Source organism: Sinocyclocheilus grahami, unplaced genomic scaffold (assembly GCF_001515645.1).
Source record: "Sinocyclocheilus grahami isolate Dianchi unplaced genomic scaffold, SAMN03320097.WGS_v1.1 scaffold179.1, whole genome shotgun sequence".
NCBI classification, from domain to species: Eukaryota; Metazoa; Chordata; class Actinopteri; order Cypriniformes; family Cyprinidae; genus Sinocyclocheilus; species Sinocyclocheilus grahami.
Window position 1 is genome coordinate 956,944 of NW_015505358.1, and position 27,423 is coordinate 984,366.

Genomic DNA, 27,423 nt, shown 5'->3' on the forward strand with positions numbered 1-27,423 from the left:
TATATATACATACACACACACACACACACACATATATATATATATATATATATATATATATATATAGGGTGTGTGTGTGTAGTTTTATTAAAATGTATGTTAATATAAATATAACCATTGTTTGAGATTTTCTGAATAGCAAAAAATGTCCTGCATGTTCACATTGCTGAAAGATGAACTGACTTTAATTTAAATTTAAATACACACACACACACACGCACGCACGCGCACACTCATGTTGTGTTTCCATGTTTTATGGGGACTCTCCATAGGCGCAATGGTTTTTATACTGTACAAACTGTATGTGCTATTGCCCTACACCAACCCTACCCTAAACCTACCCCTCACAGGAAACTTTCTGCATTTTTACTTTCTCAAAAACACTCATTCTGTATGATTTATAAGCTTGTTTCCTCATGGGGACCTCAAAAATGTCCCCACAAGGTCAAAATTTACTAGTAATACTATCCTTGTGGGGACATTTGGTAACGTGATAAATACCAGGTACACACACACACACACACACACATCAAAAACTGATAGGAAATGTAATTTAGTCATAAACCTGTTGCTTTATAAATTGGCTAGATTTGTTTTCGGCAGGATTAAGCGAAGTGAGTTCATATTGAGATCTTTGTCTTTTGTTGCTGACTTTTTCAGAGAAATAGTTAAGATATTGGATCTAATGTGTCTTCAACCTCCCCCTCCTCCCCCCACCCCCACTGGCTGTTTAGATGCTTCACATTCAACTACACATGATATGAAATATTGACTCTATTCTCCAAATCACTGGCTTAGAAGAAAGAACCATATAGACTGTGATTAGAGACATCCACAAGCAGACATAATCAGATGCTTGTGCATCAGAAAATTGCTTTTTCATGGTTTCTAAGGGCTGCTGTTCACCGTCTCTGACTCATGACAGGTTTAATGGAGACTGAATGACTGATCTTTGGCTCCTTGCTCTCATATCTCCTCCTCACCTCCTCTATCCATCCTCGCCTCTCCTTAGCTAGAGGGAATCCCAAGTTTACCATGGCATAACCATAGTTTCCATAAAAATACAATATTTACCGCAGGGTGGCCAGCAAAAAGACACTCTTGCAACTGTATATCAACATCCAGTTTTATCACGCTTCCATAGGCCTACTGTCGTGTACAAGCATGTTTTAGGTCATTTTTTAAAAATAGCTCATAATTATAATTCTGCAACATGCTGTGAAACTGATGCTGAGAAGAGTTTTCATTTGTGTTCATTAATGTTTATTTTGTGTTTTTGTTGCAGCACCAGCTTGGGTTTAATGAAGTAGTAGCAAAGTTTGCCCACAGGAAGGCAGTGTTTCTTAAAATGTGCTCAGGGTTCGGCACAAACTTGACCTTGAAGCAGGACTGGGAATGAGGTGATGATGCATTTGAGGTCTTACATTCATTCACACACGGTTTTGCACCTTTCTCAATGGTTTAAAAAAAACAATTCCTACAAAACTGCTCCTGTCTATTCCTATAGCTGTACCTTTTGAAAGGGTGTCAGCCCTGTGACAATATTGCACCTATATATGCATACATATAGATATATATACCAGTGAACATTTTAGAATAATTAGGATTTTTAATGTTGTTGAAAGAAGTGTCTTCTGCTCGCAGAGGCTGAATTTATTTGATCAAAAAATACAGTAAAATCAGTAATATTGTGAAATATGATTACTGTTTAAAATAACTGTTTTCTATGTGAATATATTGTAAAATAAAATGTATTGATGTGATGCAAAACTGAATTTTCAGCATCATTACTCCAGTCTTCAGTGTCACATGATCCTTCAGAAATCATTCTGATATGCCGATTTGATGCTCAACAAACATTTATTATTGCCAATGTTGAAAACTGTTTTTGCTGCTTAATATTTTATAAATACCATGATAAACTACCATTCAAAAGTTTGGGCAAAGTAAGATTTTAAAAAAGGAAGAGAAAAAGAAATTAATACTTTTATTTAGCAAGGATGCATTAAGTTGATCAAAAGTGACAGTAAAAACTAATTCTGTTCTTTTGAATCCTGAAAAAATGTATAATTTCTACCAAAATATTTAGCTGTTAAAAAAACTTAGCATGGTTGTTACACTTCAAAAATTGTAAATTGTAAATTTTAATAATATTAATATTATTAAACAATATTACTATTAATATTAAATGCTGATAGTAATATATTAATATTAAACAATATTACTGTGATTTCAATCAAATAAATGCAGCCTTGGTGAGCAGAAGAGACGTCTTTCAAAAGCATTAGAAAATCTTAATTATTCCAAACCTTTGACTGCATGAAAGTGTGTATGTATGCTGTATATTCACCACACTCCATCATGTATCACTGAATTATTTCTCTGATAAAATCATTTTGGGTTATGCAGTTAATTATTGATCAAGGACAAACAACGCTGATCCAGGAACGTGTCCTACTTGACAACTTTACAGTCACTCTTTTTTGTTTTTTTTTAGCAAAGGATGAATCGTGAGCTTACAGGTGCAATCAGCTTTAGATAACACCTCTATGCATTACTTCCACCCCCCTCTTGCAAAGTGTCCCGTTTACTGCCGGCGCTCTGGAGGTGTTTAAGGATTGTGCCCCGCCGCCTCCGTGCTCCCGTGAGCTTCACACTTCATTTGTACGGAAACCTCCCAGCAGCAGCAAATACTTCACGAGCACTGCCAGCATAAATCATCAGGCCCGACAAGCCCGTCTGCAACCTTCAGACAGCCGTGGGACACTAAGGGTCTCTATTTTCAGATGTCCTGCAGGTTTCACCCTGTTAAAGGCGTCGGGGCATTGTCCTTGGCACACCTCCAGCCAAACTGGGACAGCACTATGCCGATTTGATTGCTTGTGAAGTGATTTGGAGCAACCGGGGGCTTAACTGTGTGAGAAATGACTGACCCTCACAACACGCTGTGAAAGCAGAAGCCTCCTGTTTCATCTGGAGAGAACGATAGGAAATGATGTCTTCCTCAAAGAAGGACACTGAGGTGTTCGGAGAAATGACTTCTCTTCAGTTCTTCTGTTAAGAAATAAAATAATTGTATAAATTCAAATTAATTAATTAAAGGAAACCGTGATCTTTTTTGAAGAAAAATTGATTTTGACAGGTTTGCTATAGTCTTTAATGAACAAAGTTAAAAATGTATGCCTACCTTTTGCAATGAAATTGAAATGCAGATTTATTCATTCATTCATTCATTTTTATTTATTTATTTATTTTTACCAAAGACTGGCATTTATTTTATCTGGCATACAAAAGTAAAAATAATCAAGAAAATAACTATTTTAATTTATTATTATTATTTTTATTTCATTTTAAATTAAGTAAATTAAAAAAAAAACTGTGTAAGTAAATAGATAGGAATTGAGTGTTTTTTTTTTAAATTCCTAATTCTTAGATCGTCTCAGTGTTTGGCTTTTGCGCTATCAACCCCACTTCTGTTTGATATACGGAAAGACCATCATTAGTTCTTGCTCTCTCGTCGTACTTGTTTATTTTCACTTAAAACCGTCAGGCAACGAGCCGACCAACAAATGAAAACACAATCTGAGAACTTTTATCAATTAGCCTTGATAAAGATGACAGAACAATGTTCATTTTCAAAAGGAAACACACGTGTTTTGTCTTAAAACAATGTAATAGTGTTGAACTCGCTCTAAGTAGCGCTAAATAAGCCCATTGAGTCGTTTCCTGGCTGAGGTGATCCAAACCAAACATTGATCCAAGCTGAACTTATGGATGTTTGCGTTCATTGATAGGGTCGTTTAAAGACCCTCAGTGCAGGTTTAGACAAACAGTTGGCAATGTGTTTGAACAGCTCACAGCCTTAACCGATCCGTTTCATCTGACACATTAACGGGCATTAATCATCACGTGCTGCATAATGGAGCATTTGTCTGTCTTGAAGTGTATGTTATGAAAGTCTGCGTTGGAAATTCAGAATAGAGTCAGGAAAAGTGACAGGAAATCATATAAAATCTCATGGAGATTTGGGCCTACATACTCTGGCAAGATATGCACAGATAAGGCCCGTTCAATAAACTGACTCGAAGAAGTGTAAACATCGCTATGCTCTTCAAGTTAGAGCACTGTTGCACAATGTAAACCAGGGACGAAAAGCTGTTCAGAAAGCCCTATTTATTTTCAGCATGTGTGACAGGGAAGTGTAATGTAAAATGCAGACCAGCAATATCTTTCATTCTTTGGAAAGTGCGAACTCATAAAACCCACAGGAGGCAGACAAACAGCAGCAGTACAACTTTAGTTGTGTTCAGTTTAATTCAGCTTAAATCAGTTTAGTTCAACAGAGCTGCTGACAAATGTCATTTTGAAATGTAGCAGATGTTTCATGTTTTCATTTCCAGTCAGTTCAGCTATGTGAAGTTCAATTTTGTTCTGTTCAGTTAAATTCAATTCAGTTCACTTTAGTTCGGCTTAGTCAAGTTTAATTTTAGTGTCAATTCAGTTCATTAAACTACTGATGACATTGTTCAGTTCAGTTCAATTCAATTCGGTTCACTTCTCTTTGGCTTAGTTCTGTTCATTTTTAGTGTTAATTCAGTTATTAAACTACTACATGCGTGGTTCAGTTCAGTTAAATTCAGTTCTATTTACTTCAGTTTGTCTTAGTTCAGTGAAGTTCAGTTTAGTGTCAGTTCAGTAAACTACTGATGGCTAAATGTCATTTCTAAATGTTCTCTTTTTATTTATATCTAGTTCAGTTAAGTACGGTTTTGCAATTCCCTTATATTGAATTCAGTTCAAGAAGGTTGAGTTCAGTTTTATTAAGTTCAACAAAAGATAGGTAGATAGATAGATAGACAGACAGACAGACAGACAGACAGACAGATAGATAGATAGATAGATAGATAGATAGATAGATAGATAGATAGATAGATAGATAGATAGATAGATAGATAGATAGATAGATAGATAGATAGATAGATAGATAGATAGATAGATAGATAGATAGATAGATAGATAGATAGATAGATAGATAGATAGATAGATAGATAGATAGATAGATAGATAGATAGATAGATAGATAGATAGATAGATAGATAGATAGATAGATAGATAGATAGATAGATAGATAGATAGATAGATAGATAGATAGATAGATAGATAGATAGATAGATAGATAGATAGATAGATAGATAGATAGATAGATAGATAGATAGATAGATAGATAGATAGATAGATAGATAGATAGATAGATAGATAGATAGATAGATAGATAGATAGATAGATAGATAAATAGATAGGTAGATAGGTAGACAGGTAGACAGACAGACAGATAGATAGATAGACAGACAGATAGACAGATAGACAGACTGATAGACTGATAGAGAGACAGACTGATAGACAGACGGACGGACGGACGGACAGACAGACAGACAGACAGCCAGATAGACAGATCGATATCTAGATGATAGACAGACAGACAGACAGACTGATAGACTGATAGACAGACAGATAGATAGATAGATAGATACATAGATACATAGATAGACTGATAGATGATAGATAGATAGATAGATAGATAGATAGATAGATAGATAGATAGATAGATAGATAGATAGATAGATAGATAGATAGATGATAGACAGACAGACAGACAGACAGACAGACAGACAGACAGATAAATAAATAGACAGATAGAAAGATAGATAGAAAGATAGATAGATAGATAGACAGACAGACGGACGGAGGGACGGACGGACGGACAGACAGACAGACAGATAGATAGATAGATCGATAGATATTTTTTGTGCTATGGATTTTATTCATATAGTCCAAAATGGATTTATTAAACATTTTACAAATTAAAATAGAATTTTCTCAGAAAAGTTTCTCTGTTTTTATTAATAGTTAATGTTATTATGTTAATACGTTAATAGCTATGTTCAGTTAAATTCAGTTGGGTTCACAGCTAATTTTAGAGCTCAGTGAATCAGCAGTGAAAGTAGTTTTTATGCATAATATTTCTAGAATATGACAAATTCATGTTTTTATGAAACTTTTCTACACAGTTCTGATTATTGTTTTTACAAAATTTGATCTATTCCTTCAAACTTCATGCATGAAGTGGTTAATTCATGCATTAAGTTTCTCTACCAAATTGCACATTTGTGTTTATCAAACTGCTTATTTTAACAGTGGTACAAATGGTCATCCTAATCATCATATCTTCCTCATTAATGAAATGGGAAAAAAAGGAAAACTGTGAGTTATAACAAAAAGCCATTTTTATTCTCAAAGACAAATGATACAATCATCAGAAACGCTCAAAAATCTCACAAATGTTTACTGGTTTGTTAGTCCCATACAAACAGGTTAAAGTTTCACAAACTTTATGGATGAAACAGGACGAAAGATTGTGGAAAGAGAAACATCTGTACAGTCTGTGCAAGGAAGGAATGCTCGACACATGAGATAATGCATTCTCCCATTGTTTACAAACCAAGCATTGTGATGAATCAAAATGATGCATATTTCAATAGCAGGTTTTCCAGGGTTTTCAAATACAAAACACTTTAGTTAAAAGTACAGAAACGGCTATAATGGAGCGCAAAAGACTTTGCGGAAGCATTTAGTTTTCTTCATGTGTTAATTTGACCTTGCGTACTGGCAATATCAATGAAATTTGCAAATAGATATTCCAAGGAGAAGCCCAAAACTCTCTGTATGTCTGTGATAATGACAGAACGTACTGTATGTAAATGAAATCTCAATGCTTTTTTGTTTAATGCATAGAATGAATATAAATAGTCTCATGGAAGGAATCTCTGCTATTGACCCATAAATCAGACTCTTGCAAGGGTACTACATAAAAAAGGGTCAATGAAAAACATAGTCCATTGCCCAAAAGCATATAAATATTTGGCCCTGTGACACGTTTGATTAAGACAGACCAATGTTGTTCTTGTGTTATCAGGCATATTGAAACAATTGAACACGGATTCATACAAAGTTAACAGTGCAGAGGTTCTTTACACTTGCAGTTACCTGCTTGCAGCTTTTTGTAAACATTCTGTAAACATAAACGCTCTCCTCACTACCAGAAGACACCACGGTAAAAGACAAGGCTAAATCAAATAGTGGGGCAGTTAAGAACAGCAGTGTAAGTGTTGTTTTTGTACTCAAAGAAATGGAGTTTAATACTGTACAGAAGAAATGAGCGGGGTAACAAATACTCAATTTAGTTGTTTCTGCAAAACTGTAAGAATCACAATCTGCCATGAACTTTGAGCCCAAATAAAGATGCAGTTCAGATTGCTAGTTTTTTGGGTGAATCTCCCAAAAAAGAGCATGTTCGGGTTATATCTTATAACAAAAATCAAAAGGGAAAAAAATATTATATTTTGCATTAAGTTTAGAACCAGGCACTACGTACAATCATTTTCATAATTATTAATCACTGTGAGGTGGGGGAAAAAATGCCTATTTTTATTTATTAAAAAGTATTCATATGCCATTGGATTGAATTTAATTGATGCTAATTTATTTCATTTAATGCATTAAAATACAAAGCAGGATTTAGGAAACAGGATTCGTTTTCTTCATGCAAATGTAACTTCTTGAGTAAAATATAACCCGGACGTTCTTTTTTGTATTTTATCAATAAATAAAGGTGACTTTATATCTGGCATTTAGGCTTCATTTGTTTTACATCCCTTTAAAAATAAGTGCTTTGTTCCACACAAAAATAGAAATAAAAAGACAAGTGACATTTGTTTTAGAAGAGCGCTGCCAGCAGCCTATTAACTTACATTTGGACAAACATTCTATCAAGTAGCACTTGTTGTTGACTCCAGAAACATATACATTATTCTTCAAAGACCACAACTACAAAGTGTAAAGAAAATCGCAAAATTGGTAACATATTTGCAGGAGTTCCCTGTCAGTGATAATTTCATCCCAACTCATTATGGGGTTTGTTGACCAATAAATACATTCTAGAAATAGAGATGATGAACTTTTCCGGTAAACATCCATCGTGTAATTTAGGCTACTCAATTTGATTGTCGGTTCAGCATAACGTTTGCTTGTCAAATGTCTTGCATCCCAAAGATTGCCAAATATTCTGTTGTCTGACATGCCAGTAATATCAAAGTACTTGTTTATATTGTACCTCAAGAACATTAGCACACAGCAAAGAGACATTTCTGAGTTTGATTGTTGTAGTACAGCTTGCATAGTGTTTAACTAACCTACAAAGTGCAGTTAACCATCCAGTTATAGAACAGAAGGCTGACGATAGTAATGATTTCATATCTGCACAAGAGACAGAAACTGGTCGTTTTATTATTGCAAGTGCATGCGTGAGATTTGATCATGTCTGTATCTGAAGATGCAAAGATTTAGGCCACTGCTGCAAGAGTTTGGTCGATCTTGTAGTCACCAAAAAACATTAAATAAAAAATGCATCTAAAATAAATTAACTAGATAAACATTGGATACCAAAGTCAAACTAGTGGAGTTACCTCTCACCTCTCGTAACACATCTTTGTACATTTATTAATTGTTTGTGTTATAGATGTTACTTACTCAGATTTACCCAGTCTAAAACATTTCTGGATGTCTTAATTCTTAATATGAAATGTTTCAGATTGAGATTTTATTCTGAGAAAAATCCACAAACGTTTAATTGTGGATATAGTCTTACAATGAAATATCCTTCCTTCATTGCTTACGTATCATTTGAGTTTCGTTTTGGTTGCCTTACAATAATAATAATAACAAAACATTTAAATTACAAAATGAGTACATATTTCGTTAAGTTATTAATAGATGTCCCAAAAATAATATTCAAACATCTTAAATTTTGTCCCTCTAAACATATTGCATAATTTAACGTTTATATGGCTTATATTGCTTCTCGAATCAGTACCGTTTGCTACCATTTCATACATAAATTAAAATAATCAGAGGGAATTAGCCAGTACTTATTCAAATAGCTGACTTCCAGCACGCATAAATAAAAAACAATTGCTTTCAGTGTTAAGAAATGCTAAATTATAGAGAGTTAGTATAAAAATATTATGCGCCAATAGTTTGGATGCATTCCTATTGCAATGAAAGTTTACTCTAGGGCAGGTAAATGGATAGTTCATCCAAAAATGAACGTTCTGGCATCGTTTACTCTTAAATATAGGTCTCTTCAGTACACAAAACTATTGAATGGCTTAAGAAGACCTAGCACACAAGCCATTTGGACCACTTTTTTCGTGCTTTTTGGAGTTTAAAAGCACCAAAACCATCTTAAAGAGGATTTCAGAGCTTGACAGTGACAGTATGCTTTCGTTGTATTTAAATGTGCAGCATCAATATCGTGCTAAACATCTCCTTTTGTGTTCTGCAGAAGAAAGAAAGTCATACAGGTTTGGAACGACATGAAGGTGAGTATATTTTCATTTCTGGCTGAACTATTCCTTTAAATTCAATGACTTGAATGGGTTATATCACTGATGAAGTGGAATGTCAGATGAATTAGACTAAAGGTGCATTCACATTTACCGTTGCTCTTTGAAATTCACCTTTGATCGCACCTTAAAGGGATAGTTCACCCAAAAATGAAAATGTGATGTTTATCTGCTTACCCCCAGGGCATCCAAGATGTAGGTGACTTTGTTTCTTCAGTGGAACACAAACGAAGATTTTTAACACAAACCGTTGCAGTCTGTCAGTCTTATAATGGAGGTGAATGGGAATCACGGCTTTGAGAGTCAAAAAAACATACACAAACAAAACCAAATTAAACCCTGCGGCTCGTGACGATAGATTGATGTGTAAAGACACTAAACGATCGGTCTGTGCTAGAAACTGAACAGTATTTATATAGTTTTTTACCTCTGATTTTCACCGCAATGTCCGAACTGTCCTGAGCACGTACTGAGTGCATTCTTCCATTATATGACTGACAGACTGCAACGGTTTGAGTTAAAAATCTTCGTTTGTGTTCTACTGAAGAAACAAAGTCACCTACATCTTGGATGCCAAAAGATAAGGTAAGCAGATAAACATCAAATTTTCATTTTTGGGTGAACTATCCCTTTAACGCTGCAAATCATTCCCTGTAAGGGTCATCTGTTTTATAGAATAAAAAAAGCGTCAGTGTAGTCGTAAAAATACACTGCAATCATTCAATATTGTACCTGTACCAATGAATTTGTGCTTCAAATCCGATGATTCTTTCATGTAACTGTCTCTCGCACTCTGTCTTTAAGGCTAACAGTGCTGCGTTGCGGTCTCGTTTGACCAGACCGTCTCAATATGGTCTCCAAACGGACTCGTCCATCCTGCCGCTGGAGTTGAGAATGGTTGGCGAGCTGCTGTGGCTGCCGTCTGCCTCGCCTCCGTCCGTCTGATTGGGCAAGTTGGGGTTGATGAGGGTGCTGCCGGTGGATGCGCTAGTGCAAGGCGGCAGCATCCTGGAGGGGGATCGATCACCGCCCGGCACCATTGAGAACTGGTACGACCCGGACGAGGCGCCGTAGTAGAGGTACGGCGTGCTGCTGGTCTGGAAGGGCCCGCTTTGGTTCTGGGTGGAGCCGGGGTACGGTGGAGGCAGGTAGGTGTGGTAGTGGGTGGTGCTGGACATGCCCAGAGACATGCCCGAGGTGACCGGCGTAGGGGTGTACGTGAACGTCGCAGGATAGTGCATTCTGGGACTGGGGAAACGGGTATCTGTGAGGGAGGACAGACCGGGAAATTGACGTTCAAACTGCCGCGGGTCGGCCGAGAACGGACTGAGATCCGACGTACCTGGTGGAGAGAAAAGAACAGTTTTTTAGTGATATTTAAATCAAGAAAATGTTTTGAGCATGTCTTCTTTCAGTGGGGTCCAAAAATTAGGGTGCACTAGTGAAAATGCCTTTTTTTTGTGCATCGTTTTTAATTGCTATACACTTTTCAGTACAATTTCTGTACTATAATTTATTTACATAATCAGAGCATTTATATGGTACGAAAACAATCAGTAAAATTAAGTTTAAAAAGTACAACAATGATTATTAAAGTACAACATTATTTTTACTCATTGTTTTTGTACCAGATAAATGCTCTGATTATATAAATCAATGATATTTATAGATTTGTAAAGATACATTTTCCATCAACGTTTCCATTGTATTCATTGTAATAAACAATTGTGCATTTCAACTTTATTTTACTTATCTATCATATAGAAAAAGTGCAGAATCTAACATATTTTCATTTTAAATTCAAATTTTGTTTGCTTATTTTTTAATCCTAAAAAAATGACAATATATTTATTAATATATTGTCGGCCTTTTGGGCCCCATTGCATTTAACATTCAAATTTCATTTCTGTTCATATTAGCAGTTCATGAAAATAAATGTATTTCAGTCTCTGTGGGTAATTTGATATTTTCAGATGTTTTGTAATTAAATATTTCGTTGTACTTAATGCTATTGGGTCACTTTAACTCTTTTTCAACTTAGTTTTATTTATTTATTAGCTCGCCTGTGACACCCTATTTGAGGTAATCATTGATTTTGTATTAGATAAATGCTTTGATTTAAAAAATAATGATTCTTGATTGTGACTACTTTAAATTATGAGTAGCTTGAGTTTCAAAGTAGCTTCATCCACACCAAATGAGACTGAAATGAATAAAGGGACATTGTTAAATCAGACAGAAGAGGGCGCTGTCAAACTTAATTTGCATACAGCTCAAACTAACTAGCCTGTCAACACAAAACTCTTTATAAACTGAAAAAAGGATGGAGTGCATGCAACTTTATCTGCATTTCTCTTCCAAATAATGAATGTGAAAAATAATGGAAGTAAATATGAATGTTTTTTTTTATTATACGAGTCAGTGTTTGAAATATCCCAAGCCATGAAAGCGTCAGAATGACACTTCACAGTGCAAGAAAAAAATTCATATTGTTGCGCATTGATTCAGAAGTTCCTGTTGTGACTCCACATGAACAGATTCTCTTTACAAGCCCAGTCTTAGCATTTTTAATTAAGGAAAATGCTATAAATTTTAACCAACCGACAAGAGAAACTGGCTCATCTTGCATGTCAGTGTTTAATTGCCCTAGCAAAACATAAACATGAATTAAATGTTTATCCGCAACCTGAATTACACAATGCTTGGGTTGATTCAAGGTCAAGATGAAGACTAATGCTGCAAAAATGTCACCGGACCAATATGCAAACTAACTGTCAAACGGCGCTGACGTGCTGCTGAAAGATTTCGAGTTTGGCTTCTGGCTGTTTGTTTCTTCAGCGCCGTTTGCTGAAGGTTGTCCGGAGGTTTGTATGCGAATGCATCATGTGCGTTCACATGCACAAACACGCATCCTCGCATTTATATGAATATCAAAGAGAAATGTAGGAATAAACTGGGAGTGCACATGGAAACGCTTAGAGGAAAACACAGTTTCCACAGGATGCATAATGAGCAGTCTCAGATGTGGTGGCATGTCTGCGATTAGCCAAAGAGAAGGGCCGATCTTCTCTCTTAGAACCACAAGATGTTTTTAAATTATAAACCACTAATGGGCTGTGACTCCCAGAACCCCAGGAGAGAGAATCCCAGAGGAACGTCTTATCATCTCCACATCTGTCTCTTTTTGCACTCTGCATTCATCATGATCTGCTTTTCAAATGGAGAACTGCTAAATTAAAGGCTCTAAACGAACAATCCCAAACTCCTCTCCTCTTTTCCTTTCCATTCCATTCCATTTCCCCTTTCCTTTCAAACAAACAAACCCAAACTCTTTTCTTTTCCTTTCTATTCCCCCTTTCCTATTTCAGTTTCCCCTTCTCTTTCCTTTACTTCAAAGAAAGTAAAATCATTTCCCATTTTCTTACCTTTCATTTCCCATTTCCCTTTCCTCTTTCCTCTTCCCCTTTCTTGAAGTTTCCCATTTTCTTTTCTTTCCTTTACTTCAAACCAAAATCTACTTTTGGGGATATTTCTCTGTTCTTTACCTTACTATTTCTCCTTTACTTTACTTGAATCAATCAAGTCTTTTCCTTTCTGTTTCCCCTTTTGTGTCCATTTTCCATATTTCCATATTTCCCTTTCCATTTCCCTGTTCCCTTCTGTACTATTTCCCATTTTCCTTTTTCTTTCCTCCAAACAAACCAAAGTGTTTTCCACTTTCAATTCCCATTTACTCTTTTCTCATTTAATTCAAACTAACTAAAACTCCCTTTCCTGTCCAGATTGTATTTCCTGACCTTTTCCTCTTTTCTTTCCTTTATTTCAGACAAACTAAAATCTTTTCCTTTCCATTTCACCTTTTCTTTACTTGTAGCAAACCAGAATATTTTCCTTTCCCTTTTCTATTTCTCTTTTTTTCTTTTACTTCAAACCAGCTACTTTCCTTTTCTTTCCATTTCCCCTTTCCGGACTTTTCCCCACATCAATTTCCCCCTTTCTTTCCTTTTACTTCAAACAAACCAAAATCTCTTTCCTTCTGTTTTCCTGTTCCTTATACTTACTGTTTCCCGTTTTGCATTCTCCCTTTTTTCCTCGACTTCAAACAAACCAAAAATCTTGTCCATTTCTCCTTTCCTTCACTTCAAACAAAGTCTCTGAGCTAACCGCGTCTCGTCTCTCCTCTCTCCCTGTTGCTGAGGTAAAGTACTGTTTTATGATGATAAATCCCGTCAGCTTGTCTGCTGGTTTAGGAGCGGTCGCGTGTCGTCCATGAGCGCCGCTTTATGAGTGACAGTTTGGCAAACTTTACAGAACATGTGTGGCCAATTATGAGCAGATTGTCTCTCCACATTATCAACTCTTGACATTTCAAACCAAACAAAAAAGACACTTCAGGGAGAGAGGAGACCCAAGTCACATTTCCAAAACAATGACAGAAATTCACATATACAACCTTCAATCACCATTAAACATCGCTCCTCGCTGCAGACATTCACGAGAATGAACCCATTATGCTATCGGCTCTTGCCAGACCCTTTTTGGCTAAACTTAATACGACATCAGTCACTTTGTATTACACGGATGGTGTGGTCTAGTAGCCCAAGCTCAAGGCTAGAAACCAAGAGGATCATGATGGCTCAAGCTGTGACCTATCATCACTGTGATCTTGCGACCTTTGACCTCAGGTTGCTTCAGGGTTGCCGGCTACAAGACTGCCTGCTTGCTTTAAGAGCACATTAAGAGGTACGGAAGCCACTAACAAAGATGTATCTTGGTGTTTTGAATGTTTTGGTGCATGTATACTACTGTTTGGGGTTTTAGAAACTTTGTTCATCAACATATCACAGTTTCACAAAAATATGAAGCAGCACAACTGTTTTCAACATTGATGATAATCGGAAATGTTTCTTGAGCAGCAAATCAGCATATTAGAATGATTTCTGAAGGATCGCGTGACACTGAAGACTGGAGTAATTATGCTGAAAATTCAGCTTTGATCACAGAAATAAATTACATTTTAAAATATATTCAAATAGAAAACAGTTATTTGAAATTGTAATAATATTTCACAATTTTACAGTATTTTACAAATTTTTTTAGGACGTTTTGTAAGGGTAATCATTAGGTACCATGGTATATTTCAAAGTACCATGGAAATATCATGGTTTTGTGGACATACAATATGGTATTTTTTTTATATATCTTTGAGTACCATTTAAATACCATTACACATTATCAAATCAAAGCAACCATGGTGAATATCAAAGTGCCATGTTTTGTGGACATGTACCATGTATTCTCTGAAGAATTTACATTTACTCATTTACAATCATTTATCCAAAGCCACTTTTTATTAAGGTATTCATTTGATCTGTACATGCAGTCTGTGCTATTGCATATACTGTATCAAAGTACTGAGGAATTGTACCACTGAGTCCACCAAACATGCTTTTAAACCAGCCTCCTGAAACAGACTTCACTAACGGGAAAATCAAAGTTCTTTACAGTCCTCCAGTGTCCCGTGATCCCACTCTGATAATTCATTGCTCTCTGTGTAATATTATGCATGCCTTCATCTGCGTCCTTATCAGTCACCAGGTCTCTGGCTGAAAGGTGTAACACGAGCCCACGGTGGAGAAGAATAGCCACGCAAACAGCTGCAGAGGGTGCGATGCGTTCGGAACGTGTCTTCTCGAGACCGAGCCATTCAGCGGAGCTCCGAGGAAGAATAGGGGGCGTTAGGACCAAGAGGTGCGTGTGTCTCTTTGAGGAAAGAACAAAGGCTGACATCTCCAAGATGAAAGCCGGGTGAAATCTAAACTAATCAAACCCAACGAGGCAGCTGGCCGGGGTTCAAAAAGCAGCCACACCAAGAAGTCATTTAAACTTTCGCATTCGCTCCAGGCTCAAAGAAAACAGTTAGGGTGGGGAGCCAAGAGAAAGAAAGAAGAAGAAAAAAAAAAGAGTTCAAAAACCAACCTGGCGGAGAGTCAAACAGGTGCATTAAAGAAAATGTCCACGCTGTGTGTTTGTTTCAAAATGAATCCCAAAGGGCGGGTGGACCACAATCTGGTGCCTATTTCATTAATAAAGGCACAGCAAACGCTTCCGAAGGTTTGGACTCGAGAGCTTTTAGGTAGTTGACGAGAATTGCTTTTGGAAAGCCCATCCAAAACTATTTTTAAAACCCCATCTAAAACTATTTTAAACAACATTCTTTTGTAATTATTGGTCATGCAACCGTTATGAACTCATGTGAATTTAAATGCCAAGTGGAATATTTGTATGTTCTAAAAATGCATTTGTCACACTACAGGTTCCCTTAAAATGTTCACATTTTTCAAATAAAATTATACATAAAATACATAATAAATTAATGTGCATCTAAAATGTACATTTTATATATATGTCAAAATTTACAAATGCATGATTGTTACACTGCATGATCATTAAAAAAAAGAAAGAAAATTAATAAAATAACATAAAAGTGATCAGTTACAGAAGTTATGACATGCACTTCTAAAAATATAAAATCCCATGAACAAACATGTTATGCATCAACTACCCGTTTACCTTTTGAGGTTTGTGAGTCAGAAACTCGTCTGTTTTATTGTTCCTTTCAAAAGAGAGTTGAGTTCAAAGACTCCGTCGGCGAGGACGGGGGTCAGGGGAGATATTCTTTCAAATGCTCTCTATTTTTAAAGGTACTAGTGCTTGGAAGACATTTGCCCACGGGCGACGTAACAAACGCTTACAAAGCAGAAAGTTAACGCTGGAAAAATGCTTTGATTCGACTTCAGCGGGGAAAGAAGCGAATTGAGTGTTTGGACAAATGTTCACAGCTAACACGAAGTAAATACCGTATAGGCTGAGTGTTGAGACACTACATTTCCCACATTTCTGAAATGAGTGGCTGGCAGAGAAAGCGATATGGGCCAGAGGAGAATTTAATTGCTCAGAGGTTGCCCTGTTATAACGCAGTTGTGATTCATGTGGAGTCAACAAGTGAAAAACTCACTTTACTTCTGTAATCTGATATGAAACAGGATATTCAATGCATAAAAAGTAGGACGGGGCTTGATTTTATCCATCTAAAACTGATTGGATAAGAAAAATGAGTCTCTATATGATAGATGGTTGCTGAAACAGCCTGAAAAAAATGCCTGAAGTGACAAAAACATTTATAATGTTACAAAAGATTTCTATTTAAAATAAATGCTGTTATTTTGAACTGTCTAGTCATCAAATAATCCTAAACAAAACTAAAAATGATTAATAATTGAGTGCTAACAATAACTGATAGTAATTGAGCAGCAAATCAGCATATTAGAATGATTTCTGAAGGATCATGTGACACTGAAGACTGGAGTAATGATGCTGAAAAATCAGCTTTGCATCACAGAAATAAATTACAGTTTAAAATATTAAATTGCAAAAATATTTCACAATATTACTTTTTTTATTTTAATTAAATAAATGCAGCCTTGGTAAGAAGAAACCTCTTTAAAAACATTTTTAAAAAAATCACATTTATTCCAAACTTTGGACCAGTAGTGCATAAAATGAATGTGGATATGATCTTGAGAGAACTTGTTGAGAGTTTCTTGAGTTTATTTTGAGACTTTGGCATTTTGGCCAATCTGAGCACAGTTTGAAACGTTGTCTCAGTCTCATTGCTGTCTAAAGAAATATTCGAGATAATAGAGCTCTTATTTGTGATTTGTCTTTTCTATAAGGTGTTAGTTTACCTGAGAGGCGTCTTGGCACGTCGCTGATGGTGGGCAGGCCCGTGGCGCGGGTGGAGGACAGCGGGGTGGTGGAGTGGATGGATGGAGATGTCATTTGGCTCAGGTAAGGAGTGTACGGTTGCTCGTAGGACCAGGGTGGAGAGGACTGCGCCTGCCGCGGATCTGTGAGCATGATAAATGAGACGACTCCAGTCAACATCTGCACAACAGCATCCTCAAAGATGTGTTTGGGTGTGATTCTCTCAGGACCACAGCAGTGTTTTTATAGCTCAGTGATGTTTACAACAGTGACCTCAAAAATGAACAGTATCACACACCACCACAAAAAAGAGCGACTCTTGTGAAAGCTGTCAAGTACATGGTTATATTTCACTCTAAAATAAAAAAAAGGTTTATATATTTATGTTTTGCAGAAAAATAAAAGAAAGATCTATATTTTATAATTTTTTATAGATATACAGTAGTCAACATTTGAAGTGGATCAAAGAAGTTCATCAAAGTTGTCCTAAGACAAGAACGGGTATTGTTTTGGTTTTAGGACATCTTTGATGAAAGGTTTCAATCCACTTCAAATGTTGACTACTGTATATAAATAGTGAAATATTTATACTGCCTTTAATGTGCTATTGCATTTTTGCAGATTAAATAAAGGTTAAATAAAATAATAATAATAAATAGAATAAAATGGCACAATTGAGAACAATTTAAATAAATAAATATATGTTTAATTGCCATTAATGTGCTAATGCATTTTTGCTGATTAAATAAATGTATAACTAAAATAATATGTACAGAAAGCACAAAATAGTACAATAATGAGAATCATCATTGAGAACAACTGAATTAAAATAAATTAAATTTATATAAATATTATTTTGTTTTTGGGATATATATATATATAATTTTTTTTTTTGTTTGTTTTTGGGATATATATATATATTTTTTTTATATTTTTTTTTATTTTTTTTTGTTGTTATGTTTTTGGGATATATATATATATATATATTTATTTATTTATTTTTTTGGGGTAACCAGGACATGTTTTGGAGATTCACCCTCAGAAGAGTCCTACCTGGTGAGTCAGATTTAAAGACTCATTGTGCACACAAAGTGGGTGACCTTTCTTTTTATAATAATATGGAGACCGAGACCGAGCAGACTAGTATAAAAGGCTGTGGTATGTAAATAGCTTAATCACATTCAGAGCCAAGAACGGTTTCCTGTTTGCTTTCTACAGTATTCTAGTAAACACAGCGTCCGCTCTGACAGGAGAGGGGCTGGAGACGCTCCAAGAGAATGGCAAACATTATGCAAACATTAAAGCGGAGCGCATATGATAAAAAAATTAAAATTGCCCATGCTCCAATATGCCAAAAGTGAAGCAGGAACTAATGAAAATATTTGGACAAATGTAATGGAATTAAAGCAGTAGTTCACCCAGAAATGAAAATCTGTCATTATTTACTCACTCTCATGTCGTTCCAAACCCGTAAGCTGTTTTTTTTTTTTTTTGGAACAAAAAAAGAAGAATCTTCATCAGTCTTCGCCAGAACCTAGTCTGCACCATTTTGAATGAGATTTGAGTGCTATGACGATATCTGGGTCTCTCCCTCACTTAAAACTATCAGAGGATTTCTGAAGTCTTCTAAATGTCTTCTTTTATGGTGCTTTTTTGTCCTTCACAGACGTGGTTTGAAGATGAAGAGAAGCACAAAGATTCATCAGAACATCTTTTGTCTTCCATGGAAGAAAGAAACTCAGGTTTGGATTGAAAGGAGGGTGAGAAAACAATGAGTTTTCATTTTGGGAGAACTATCCCTTTAAGGTGATGTCAGATTTGGCACGTCCATCAGTATCTCCTGTTTAAATCTGATTGACATTGTCGAATTCACCATTTCTATTTCTTGCATCATTCTCACCCACTCTCTTTTATCTTCAGCAAATCAGGCCTCTTAATAATAAACCTACCTGTTCTCCAAACACTGATGTTTGTACAGTACATAAACCCTTAAAGGTCATGGCTGACGGCCAGACAGGCTGAAATAGTTGCGTTGAAGGGACGGGACGGTTTACCTGAGATCTGAGTTTGCCCCTGCGGATTGAAGGAGTTCGGCGTGGCGTTGAGAGACGGCCGGGGACTCTGGGTTTGCACGGCAACTCTCATGCTGGTCTGGCGTAAACGCTCTAACTCGCTCAGGCGCTCTGAGAACAGCGGCGGTTTAGGGGGGTCTTCCAGTTTCTGTCTGTGTCCTACCGAACAATATTAGACAGAAATTGCAGTTAATACACCTACTGCTCGATTCTGACCAAATTTAAAGGGATAGTTCACTCAAAAATGAACATTATGGCATCATTTGCACACCCTCATGTTGTTGCAAACCTGTATGTTTGATCTTTCTTCTGAGAAACTCAAAAAGAGACATTACGCAAAATGTTCAAGCTGCTCTTTCTATACAGTGAAAGTGAATGGGAAAGTAGCATAAAAAAGCACTAATCCATTTTCTATATGTCAAGTCTTTTGAAGTCGTATGATTGTTTTGTGGGGCAAATGATATCAAAGAATATCTTAAATGTTTGGACACAAATCTATTGTTTGGTCCCAGAACGCTTGCAAATACAGCAGAAAAGTCATATGGACATCATTTCTTAAAATTACATTAGAGTGAATAAATGATGACAGAATTGTCATTTTTAGGCAAATTTCACTCTTTTAAAGGGATAGTTTGCCAAATAAAGAACATTTTGGCATCATTTGCACACCCTTGTGTTGTTGCAAACCTGTTTTTTCTTCAGAGAAACTCAAAAGCAGATGTTATACATAGATTAATAACAGCTTACATTTTGGACACAAATCTATTGTATGTGGTCTCAGAACGCTTGCAAATAAAGCAGAAAAGTCATATGGACTATTTTTCATGGCACATTTATGGTGTTTTTGTCATTTTTGGTCAGTGTTTACTTACATCGTATGGAAAAGATCAGTTTGTAGATTCCCAAAATTTCTTAAAATTACATTAGAGTGAATAAATGATGACAGAAGTGTCATTTTTGGGCATATTTCACTCTTTTAAAGGGATAGTTCACCAAATAATGAACATTTTAGCATCATTTACACACCCTCATGTTGTTGCAAACCTGTCTGTTTTTTTCATTCTTCCGAGAAACTCAAAAGCAGATGTTACACAAAATGTTCAAGCTGCTCTTTCTTTACAATGAAAGTAAATGGGAAAGTAGCATAAAAATCACTGTAAAACAATCAAAAAGCAACTTAAATTTCATACACAAATCTATTGTATGGTTTCAGATCATTTGTCACCTGGAGCATTTTCATGGTACTTTTATGGTGTTTTTGCCACTGTATAGAAAAAATCAGTTTGTAGATTCCCCAAAATATCCTAAAATGACATTAGGGTGAATAAATTATGACAGAAGTGTCATTTTTGGGTGAATGTCACTCTTTTAAAGGGATAGTTTGCCAAATAAAGAACATTTTGGCATCATTTGCACACCCTTGTGTTGTTGCAAACCTGTTTTTTCTTCCGAGAAACTCAAAAGCAGATGTTTTGCAAAATGTTCAGGCTGCTCTTTCTATCCAATGAAAGCGAATGGGAAAGTAGCATAAAAAAGCACTGTAAAAATGATCGATTGTCTGTTTTTTGAAGTCACACGATTGTATTGTGTGATGAATAGATGCAAATGAGCCATATAGATTAATAACACCTTAAATTTTGGACACAAATCTATTGTATGGTTTCAGATCATTTGTCACCTGGAGCGTTTTCATGGTACTTTTATGGTGTTTTTGCCACTGTATAGAAAAGATCAGTTTGTAGATTCCCCAAAATATCCTAAAATGAAATTAGGGTGAATAAATTATGACAGAAGTGTCATTTTTGGGTGAATTTACTCTCCTTGTTGTTTCAAACCTGTATGATTTTTCTTGTTTCCAGGTAACAAAAAGAGATGTTACTCAAAATGTTCACGCTGCTCTTTTCAATTCAATGAAAGTGAATGGGATGAACGATGCCAAGCTCCAAAAAAGACTGTTTTTCCATACTTATGCTCTATATTTCAAGTCTTTTGAAGTCAGCTTTGTGTGATAAAGAGATGCAATGAAGTTTCAGAGCTCAAATAACAACTTCAATTTGAACACAAAGCAATCGTATGGCTTCATGACAAGTCATATAGACTATGTTCATAGTACTTTAATGGTGTTTTTGTTATGTTGGTCACTGTTTACTTTCATTGTATGGAAAAGGTCAGTTTGTAGATCCCCCAAAATATCCTAAAATGACATCAGAGTGAATATATGATGACAGTGTCATATTTGGAGGGGGTGGGGTGAACTACACTCTTAAAGGGACAGTTCAGCAAATAATGAACATTCAGTCATCATCTACACACCCTCACGTTGGTTGAAACCTGATAGTTTTGTGAGAGAAACAGACCACAGTTAATTAAAATAGTCATTATTCATTGAAGTGTAAGTGAGATTTGAGATTTGAGATCTACAGCTGAAGGCAAGATTAAAATTACAGTCTGTTCCACCCTGTTGTATGGCTTCAGGAGACATGAAATATAGCACACATGTTGTATAAAATACTGTTATGATGCTATTATCAAAAATATTATGGTACATCCACAGAAAACATGTTTCAAACAACATGATGACCGAAGTTTCATATTTGGGCAAACTGTCCCTTTAATGTACAACCAAACAATTAATCCTCATTATTTACCAAACAACACAGCAAAATAAATGAGCAGATCAGTATGTGGGTGAGATGCATCAGCGATCTGGGTCTCTAATCGTAGAGATCTCAGTTTTCACAATAGCTACATGGCACACAAAAGGAGGGGAAGTAAATTGACTTTCTACCTGCCCGTACATGCCGTTGTTTTACACCGTGGCATGAATCCAAAAGAATTCACAGTCAAATTGCACAACTGCTTTATTTCCCTATTATTCCTATCATGCTTGAAACTATGTCTGTGAGTCACGACAAAAGCATGACCCGCCAATGTTTATTCATTCATTTCCCATAAAAGAGGACAGACTCAGTCCTCTATCCAGCAATAAAGAGTACGAGTCACGCCATGCCCCCACGTCCACCCCCTTCCCCATCACGTGAACCACCCTTTCCAGTCCATACATAGCTCAACATCTCCACTAAAGAACCCGATTTAAATGGAACCGCACTGTTGTGTCAATACAAGAAGAATATGTGTTAAAGAGGGACTTTGTGAGCATTTATTCCGGGCTTGTCTGTCTCGCCCCAGTCGGTTGCTCTGAATAGCTGTAAAGTAAATATCACACAGAAGAAAAGAGAAACTCCTGCAAAAGCTTGGCCGCTCTCCAGTCGGTTCGAGCCAGAGCTACCTCCAATCTCGCTAAACCTGATTGTGCTCTGGAGTTCGCTTGAGCAAACACAGCTCCTCATTCACAGGCCAATGTCGAGCACTTTGCATTGAGAGCGTGAGTAATTCCCTGAAAGTATACCCTCTCACTATACGCTATTAAAGAAACACAATCATTACTGCAGCTGCTGAAAAAGGGAACTGGTTTAATTTCATTTTAGATGGATGTGGCCCCTGTGTGTGTGTGTGTGTGTGTGTGCATGGAGGTGAGCGGCTCATAAATGATCTGCCACGTTACAAGTGATGTGAAACAGAATCTGCCAATATTTTCACCAAATTTAATTTTATGAAAGATATGGATGTTTGTTTCCAACATGGGATAAAAAGCTAATTGCAACTTTTTTCTCGCAATTTGAAGTTTATATCTCACAATTCTGAATTTTTTTTCCTTGAAATTCTGAGAAAAAGTCAGAATTGCGAGATATAAACTTGGCATTTCGAAAAAAGAAAAAAAAAAACAATTGTGAGAGAAAAAGCTGCAAATATTTTTTTATTTCTTATCCCATGGCGGAACAAAAAACTGAATTCAGACTTTGTTTCTCGCAATTCTGAGAAAAATGTCAGAATTACAAGATATAAACTCAGATATAAACTATTTTAAGATATAAAAACAAGATATAAACTTTTTTTAATTGCAATTCCAAGTTTAAATCATACAATTCTGACATTTTTCCATTTCGCAATTCAGGGTTTTTTTCCTCGTCATAGAATAAAAAATAAAAAATAAAACGAATTGGGACTTTTAATTTGTTGACTAATTGGTTGCTGCAGCCGTAAATATCAGCATGGGTTACATAACGCAAACCGCTGACGTGAATACATGAATACATAATGTAAAGGTCTTTGCGAGTCTGTGAACTCTTTAATTGCTCTGGAGACATAAAGGAGATCATTAAAGTATCAGCAGATGAAAGCAGACCAATTAAGACAACAGTCGTCAAACAGTAAAAGTATAGAGCTTTTTTAAGAGAGATCTTTTTTTTTTTTTATTTGATGAGAGATTTCTGACATTTGATTGCGGATTTTGGCATTTCTGAATCTCCAGACAGGAAATATTTGGTATCCCTAATGTTTAAATTTACATTTATAGCATTTATCAGATGCATTTGTCCTGAGCAACTTACACAAGTGCATATCATGTTTATCACTGTCATGTACTGTATGTCTTATGCACCGCTGGAGAGTGGTTCTATTTGAAGAGAGATCATATTTTTTAAGAGTTCATAATGAGATTTCTGAGTTTTGTTTGCAGATTTTGGCATTTCTGAAACTTCGTACAGAAATGTTTGGTAACCCTATTATTTACATACAGTTATGGCATTTAGCAGATGATTTTATCCCGAGAGACTTGGATATTATGTTTAACACTGTCATGTGTGTCTTATGAACATGTTCTGAGCACTGCTGGAGAGGACAGAAGCATATGATTTTGGATTTGAAGTCCAAGACTAAATTTCCAGAATTAAAAAAAAGGCATGCGAATGATTCAGCACGAACGAAAGGAAAATCCCTAATACTCATCCTATGAGACATAGAGAGTGCTCTTATGTTTACATCAGTGCCAAAAACATCTCTCAGTGCTAGAGCTCAAATACTCAAATAGACACGTCTGCAATAAAGTAAAAAGATTACGTTACAGCAAAAAAAATTGGATTATTAGTTTAAGGCTGAAGAACAAAACTTTGCTTTGGGTGGAGGAAAAAGAAAGTAGTCTTTACAAAAGTTGCTGGCACAATGCTGGAATGTTATGGATGGTTGCCAGGGTGTTGTTATGTGGTTGTTCTTATAATGTTGTAGACTTCTGCTCACCAAAGCTGCATTTATTTGACTAAAAATACAGTAAAAATAGTAAAATGTTGAAATATTTTAACAATTTAAAATAACTGATTTCTATTTGAATATACTGTAAACTGTAATATATGTCTGTGATCAAAGCTGTATTTTCAGCATCATTACTCCAGTCTTCAGTGTCACATGATCCTTCAGAAATCAGTATAATATGCTGATTTGCTGCTTAAGAAACATACTATTATCAATGTTGAAAACAGTTGTGCTGCTTAATATTTTTGTGATGCATTTTATTTTTCAGGATTCTTTGATAAATAGAAAGTTCCAAAGAACAGCATTTATTCGAAATATAAATATTTTTGCAACATTATAAATGACTGTCACTTTTGATCAATTTTATGCATCCTTGCTGATTAAAAGTATTAATCTCTTTAAAAAATACTGTAATACGTACAGTTAGAGGTTTGTTTATATCTTCAAAAGGAATCTTTTCAAGCAAAACTGCCTAATGATAGTAAGCAATATGTGCGTGTAAACACTGTGTGGCCATATTGCTGCCGAAACCTCCGCCTGCATGTTAAATTGCCATATGATAGTGGCATGACCTGCAATAACACCCTGTGCTCGTTAAACACCAGCACGCTTTCAACATCAAATATCAGCCAGAGCCGTCAGAGCGCATCAATCACGCCGCGGCGACACAGAGAATAAAACGCATGGAAGAAGAAAGGGAAACATACATCCGTCTAGATTTCATTTCTCTAATTGCCGTGCCGCGGAGGGCCGACTCCTCTGAAGAGTCAAACAATGGATTATTTCACATGGCAACTCCCGCGAAATTAGCGAAGGGGGGAAGAAAGCTTTTTAAGGACAGGACGGGGCCGAACACCCGCTCAGTCTGAGGATCAGAAGTAGACGGAGAGGGGGAGAGAAATGGAGAAAGCCGACGGCAGCCAAGCAGCGCTGGAGGTTTGCCAGTCTCCTGTGTGGTCCGTGTGTTCAGAGCTTCAGGAAGTCAGCTACGCCAAGAAGGGGCACACATGCTACTAGAGCTTTATAAATCGATGGGCCGACTGCAACAATCATACACCATGCAAGCGTATGACTCCAACAAGCAAACTTTTATTTCAGGGCCAACATGTATTTGTTTGAGGGGTGATCTGGGGCCAGACCGACTCGGTGCCGTATTCGCGGCAAACTGACAAAAAATCCTCTATTTGCCCCATGTGAGTCATAAATATAACATGCACAGCAGGGCTATATGTGTCTCCACAGGCCAGAAAGGCCAGAATCCTGAAAAACGAAGATGATATATGTATCGATCTAATCAGATTAGTTGCAATGGTCCCTAAAAGTCACATATTTTAGAGGAGGCCATATTGCTTTTGTTTTGTAGTAATGACACAATTGGGGTTAATGCACAATAGTCAGTGTATGTGTGTGTGTTTATACACTACTGTTGAAAAGTTTGGGGTCAGTATGTTTTTTTTTTATCATTATAAAAAGAAATGACCATAAAGACGTTTATAATATTACAGAATATTTCTATTTAAAAATAAGTGCCGTTCTTTTGAACTTTCTCTTCATATAAAAATTGAATGTATCACTGTTTCCACAAAAATATGAAGCGGCACAACTGTTTTCAACATTGCTAATAATCAGAAATGTTTCTTAAGCAGCAAATCAGCATATTATACTGATTTCTGAAGAATCACGTGACGCTGAAGACTGGAGTAATGATGCTGAAAATTCAGCTTTGATCACAGAAATAAATTAAAATTGTAAAATATATTCAAATAGAAAACAGTTATTTTAAATTGTAATAATATTTCACAATTTTGGTCTTTTTACTGTATTTTTGTTCAAATAAATGCAGCCTTGGTCATCAAAAGAGACTTATTTCAATAATAATAAAAAAATAATATAAAACGTAAAATGTGAGATGCATTTATAATATCTTCTTTCGTGTTCATACAGGTCTGGAACGACACAAAGGTGAGTAAATGATGACAGAATTTTCATTTTTTGGGTAAACTATTCCTTCATTGAATATGAATGAGACAATTTAGTGATATTTATCATCTAGAGACAAATTTGATAGATGAAAAAGGATGTTATTGTTGGCAGAAAAACTTGCTTTCTGTTAACAACAGTGCGTTACACTGAAGTTCTGGTTCACTTAAAAGGCAGCAGTCGAGTAAGCTGTAGACAGCAAGGCGGCTCACTGGGTTTCCTCATTTTCTTTTTCTCGAAAATGCTAGTTAATCTTTTGACATTGGACTAAAGCTTACTGACTTTGCTCACACAGGATATAACAACTTACCAGCATTTGTTTTTGTACTTTTTGGAGATTTTTTCCCCTCCTTGTTACACTTGTGGCGATCCCGGTCAAACAAAAAATTGCTTATAAAATTCTTGTTATGCCATATTATTACCAAATATCAGATTAAATCCTTTTATCAACTTATTTTCTTTCAGTTAGCACAGGTTTTGTATTATGTAGCTCATGCACCTAATATTGCCAAAATGATCCACAAATAATGTTTTTTCCACTCATAAACTGAGGTGCATAAGCTGAGATCAATGACCAATCAGTCCAAAAAGATATACAAAACCTGTGCTAATTGAAATAAAACAAGACTGAATCCAGTATATGGTGATAATGTAGCATAATGAGAGATTTGCAAGCAATTTTTTAAAGGCTAAATTAATATAAACCATTAGTATTAACACAAAATTCCCTAAAAATATATAAGCATGCAGTATTTCCAAAACAGCTAAATATAAACCACTTCACCTGGCCAATATACTGTACTGGTGTATTGCTAGTCATGTGTAACCCGGTGTTGTTGATTGAAGCCATCAGGTTTCTCTGCTTACATTCACGTCTCATTCACGAGCACATCTTTCTTATGCGAGCCATCCTGCATTAGCTTTATTTTCAGTGGCCTGTGTTGACTTTTGTCTGAAGGCCTACCGTACGCGTTTTGAGTGCGTCTACCTGTCTG

General features: G+C 36.0%; 1 protein-coding gene across 2 annotated transcripts in view; it reads right to left on the reverse strand.

Annotated features, from left to right (window-relative positions):
• Positions 1-10,235: 10,235 nt before the first annotated feature.
• runx2a (RUNX family transcription factor 2a) overlaps positions 10,236-27,423 on the reverse strand; it is a 59,760-nt gene continuing 42,572 nt past the window's right edge. Inside the window, exons 6-8 of one of the 2 annotated variants that reach the window (XM_016284032.1) lie at positions 19,283-19,459; positions 17,210-17,371; positions 10,236-10,803 (exon numbers count right to left, since the gene is read on the reverse strand). In XM_016284032.1, coding sequence (XP_016139518.1) covers positions 10,307-10,803; positions 17,210-17,371; positions 19,283-19,459 — 836 coding nt within the window. In that variant the 3' untranslated portion in view covers positions 10,236-10,306. The remainder of the gene's footprint in view (positions 10,804-17,209; positions 17,372-19,282; positions 19,460-27,423) is intronic. The other variant, XM_016284033.1, reaches the window with a different exon arrangement.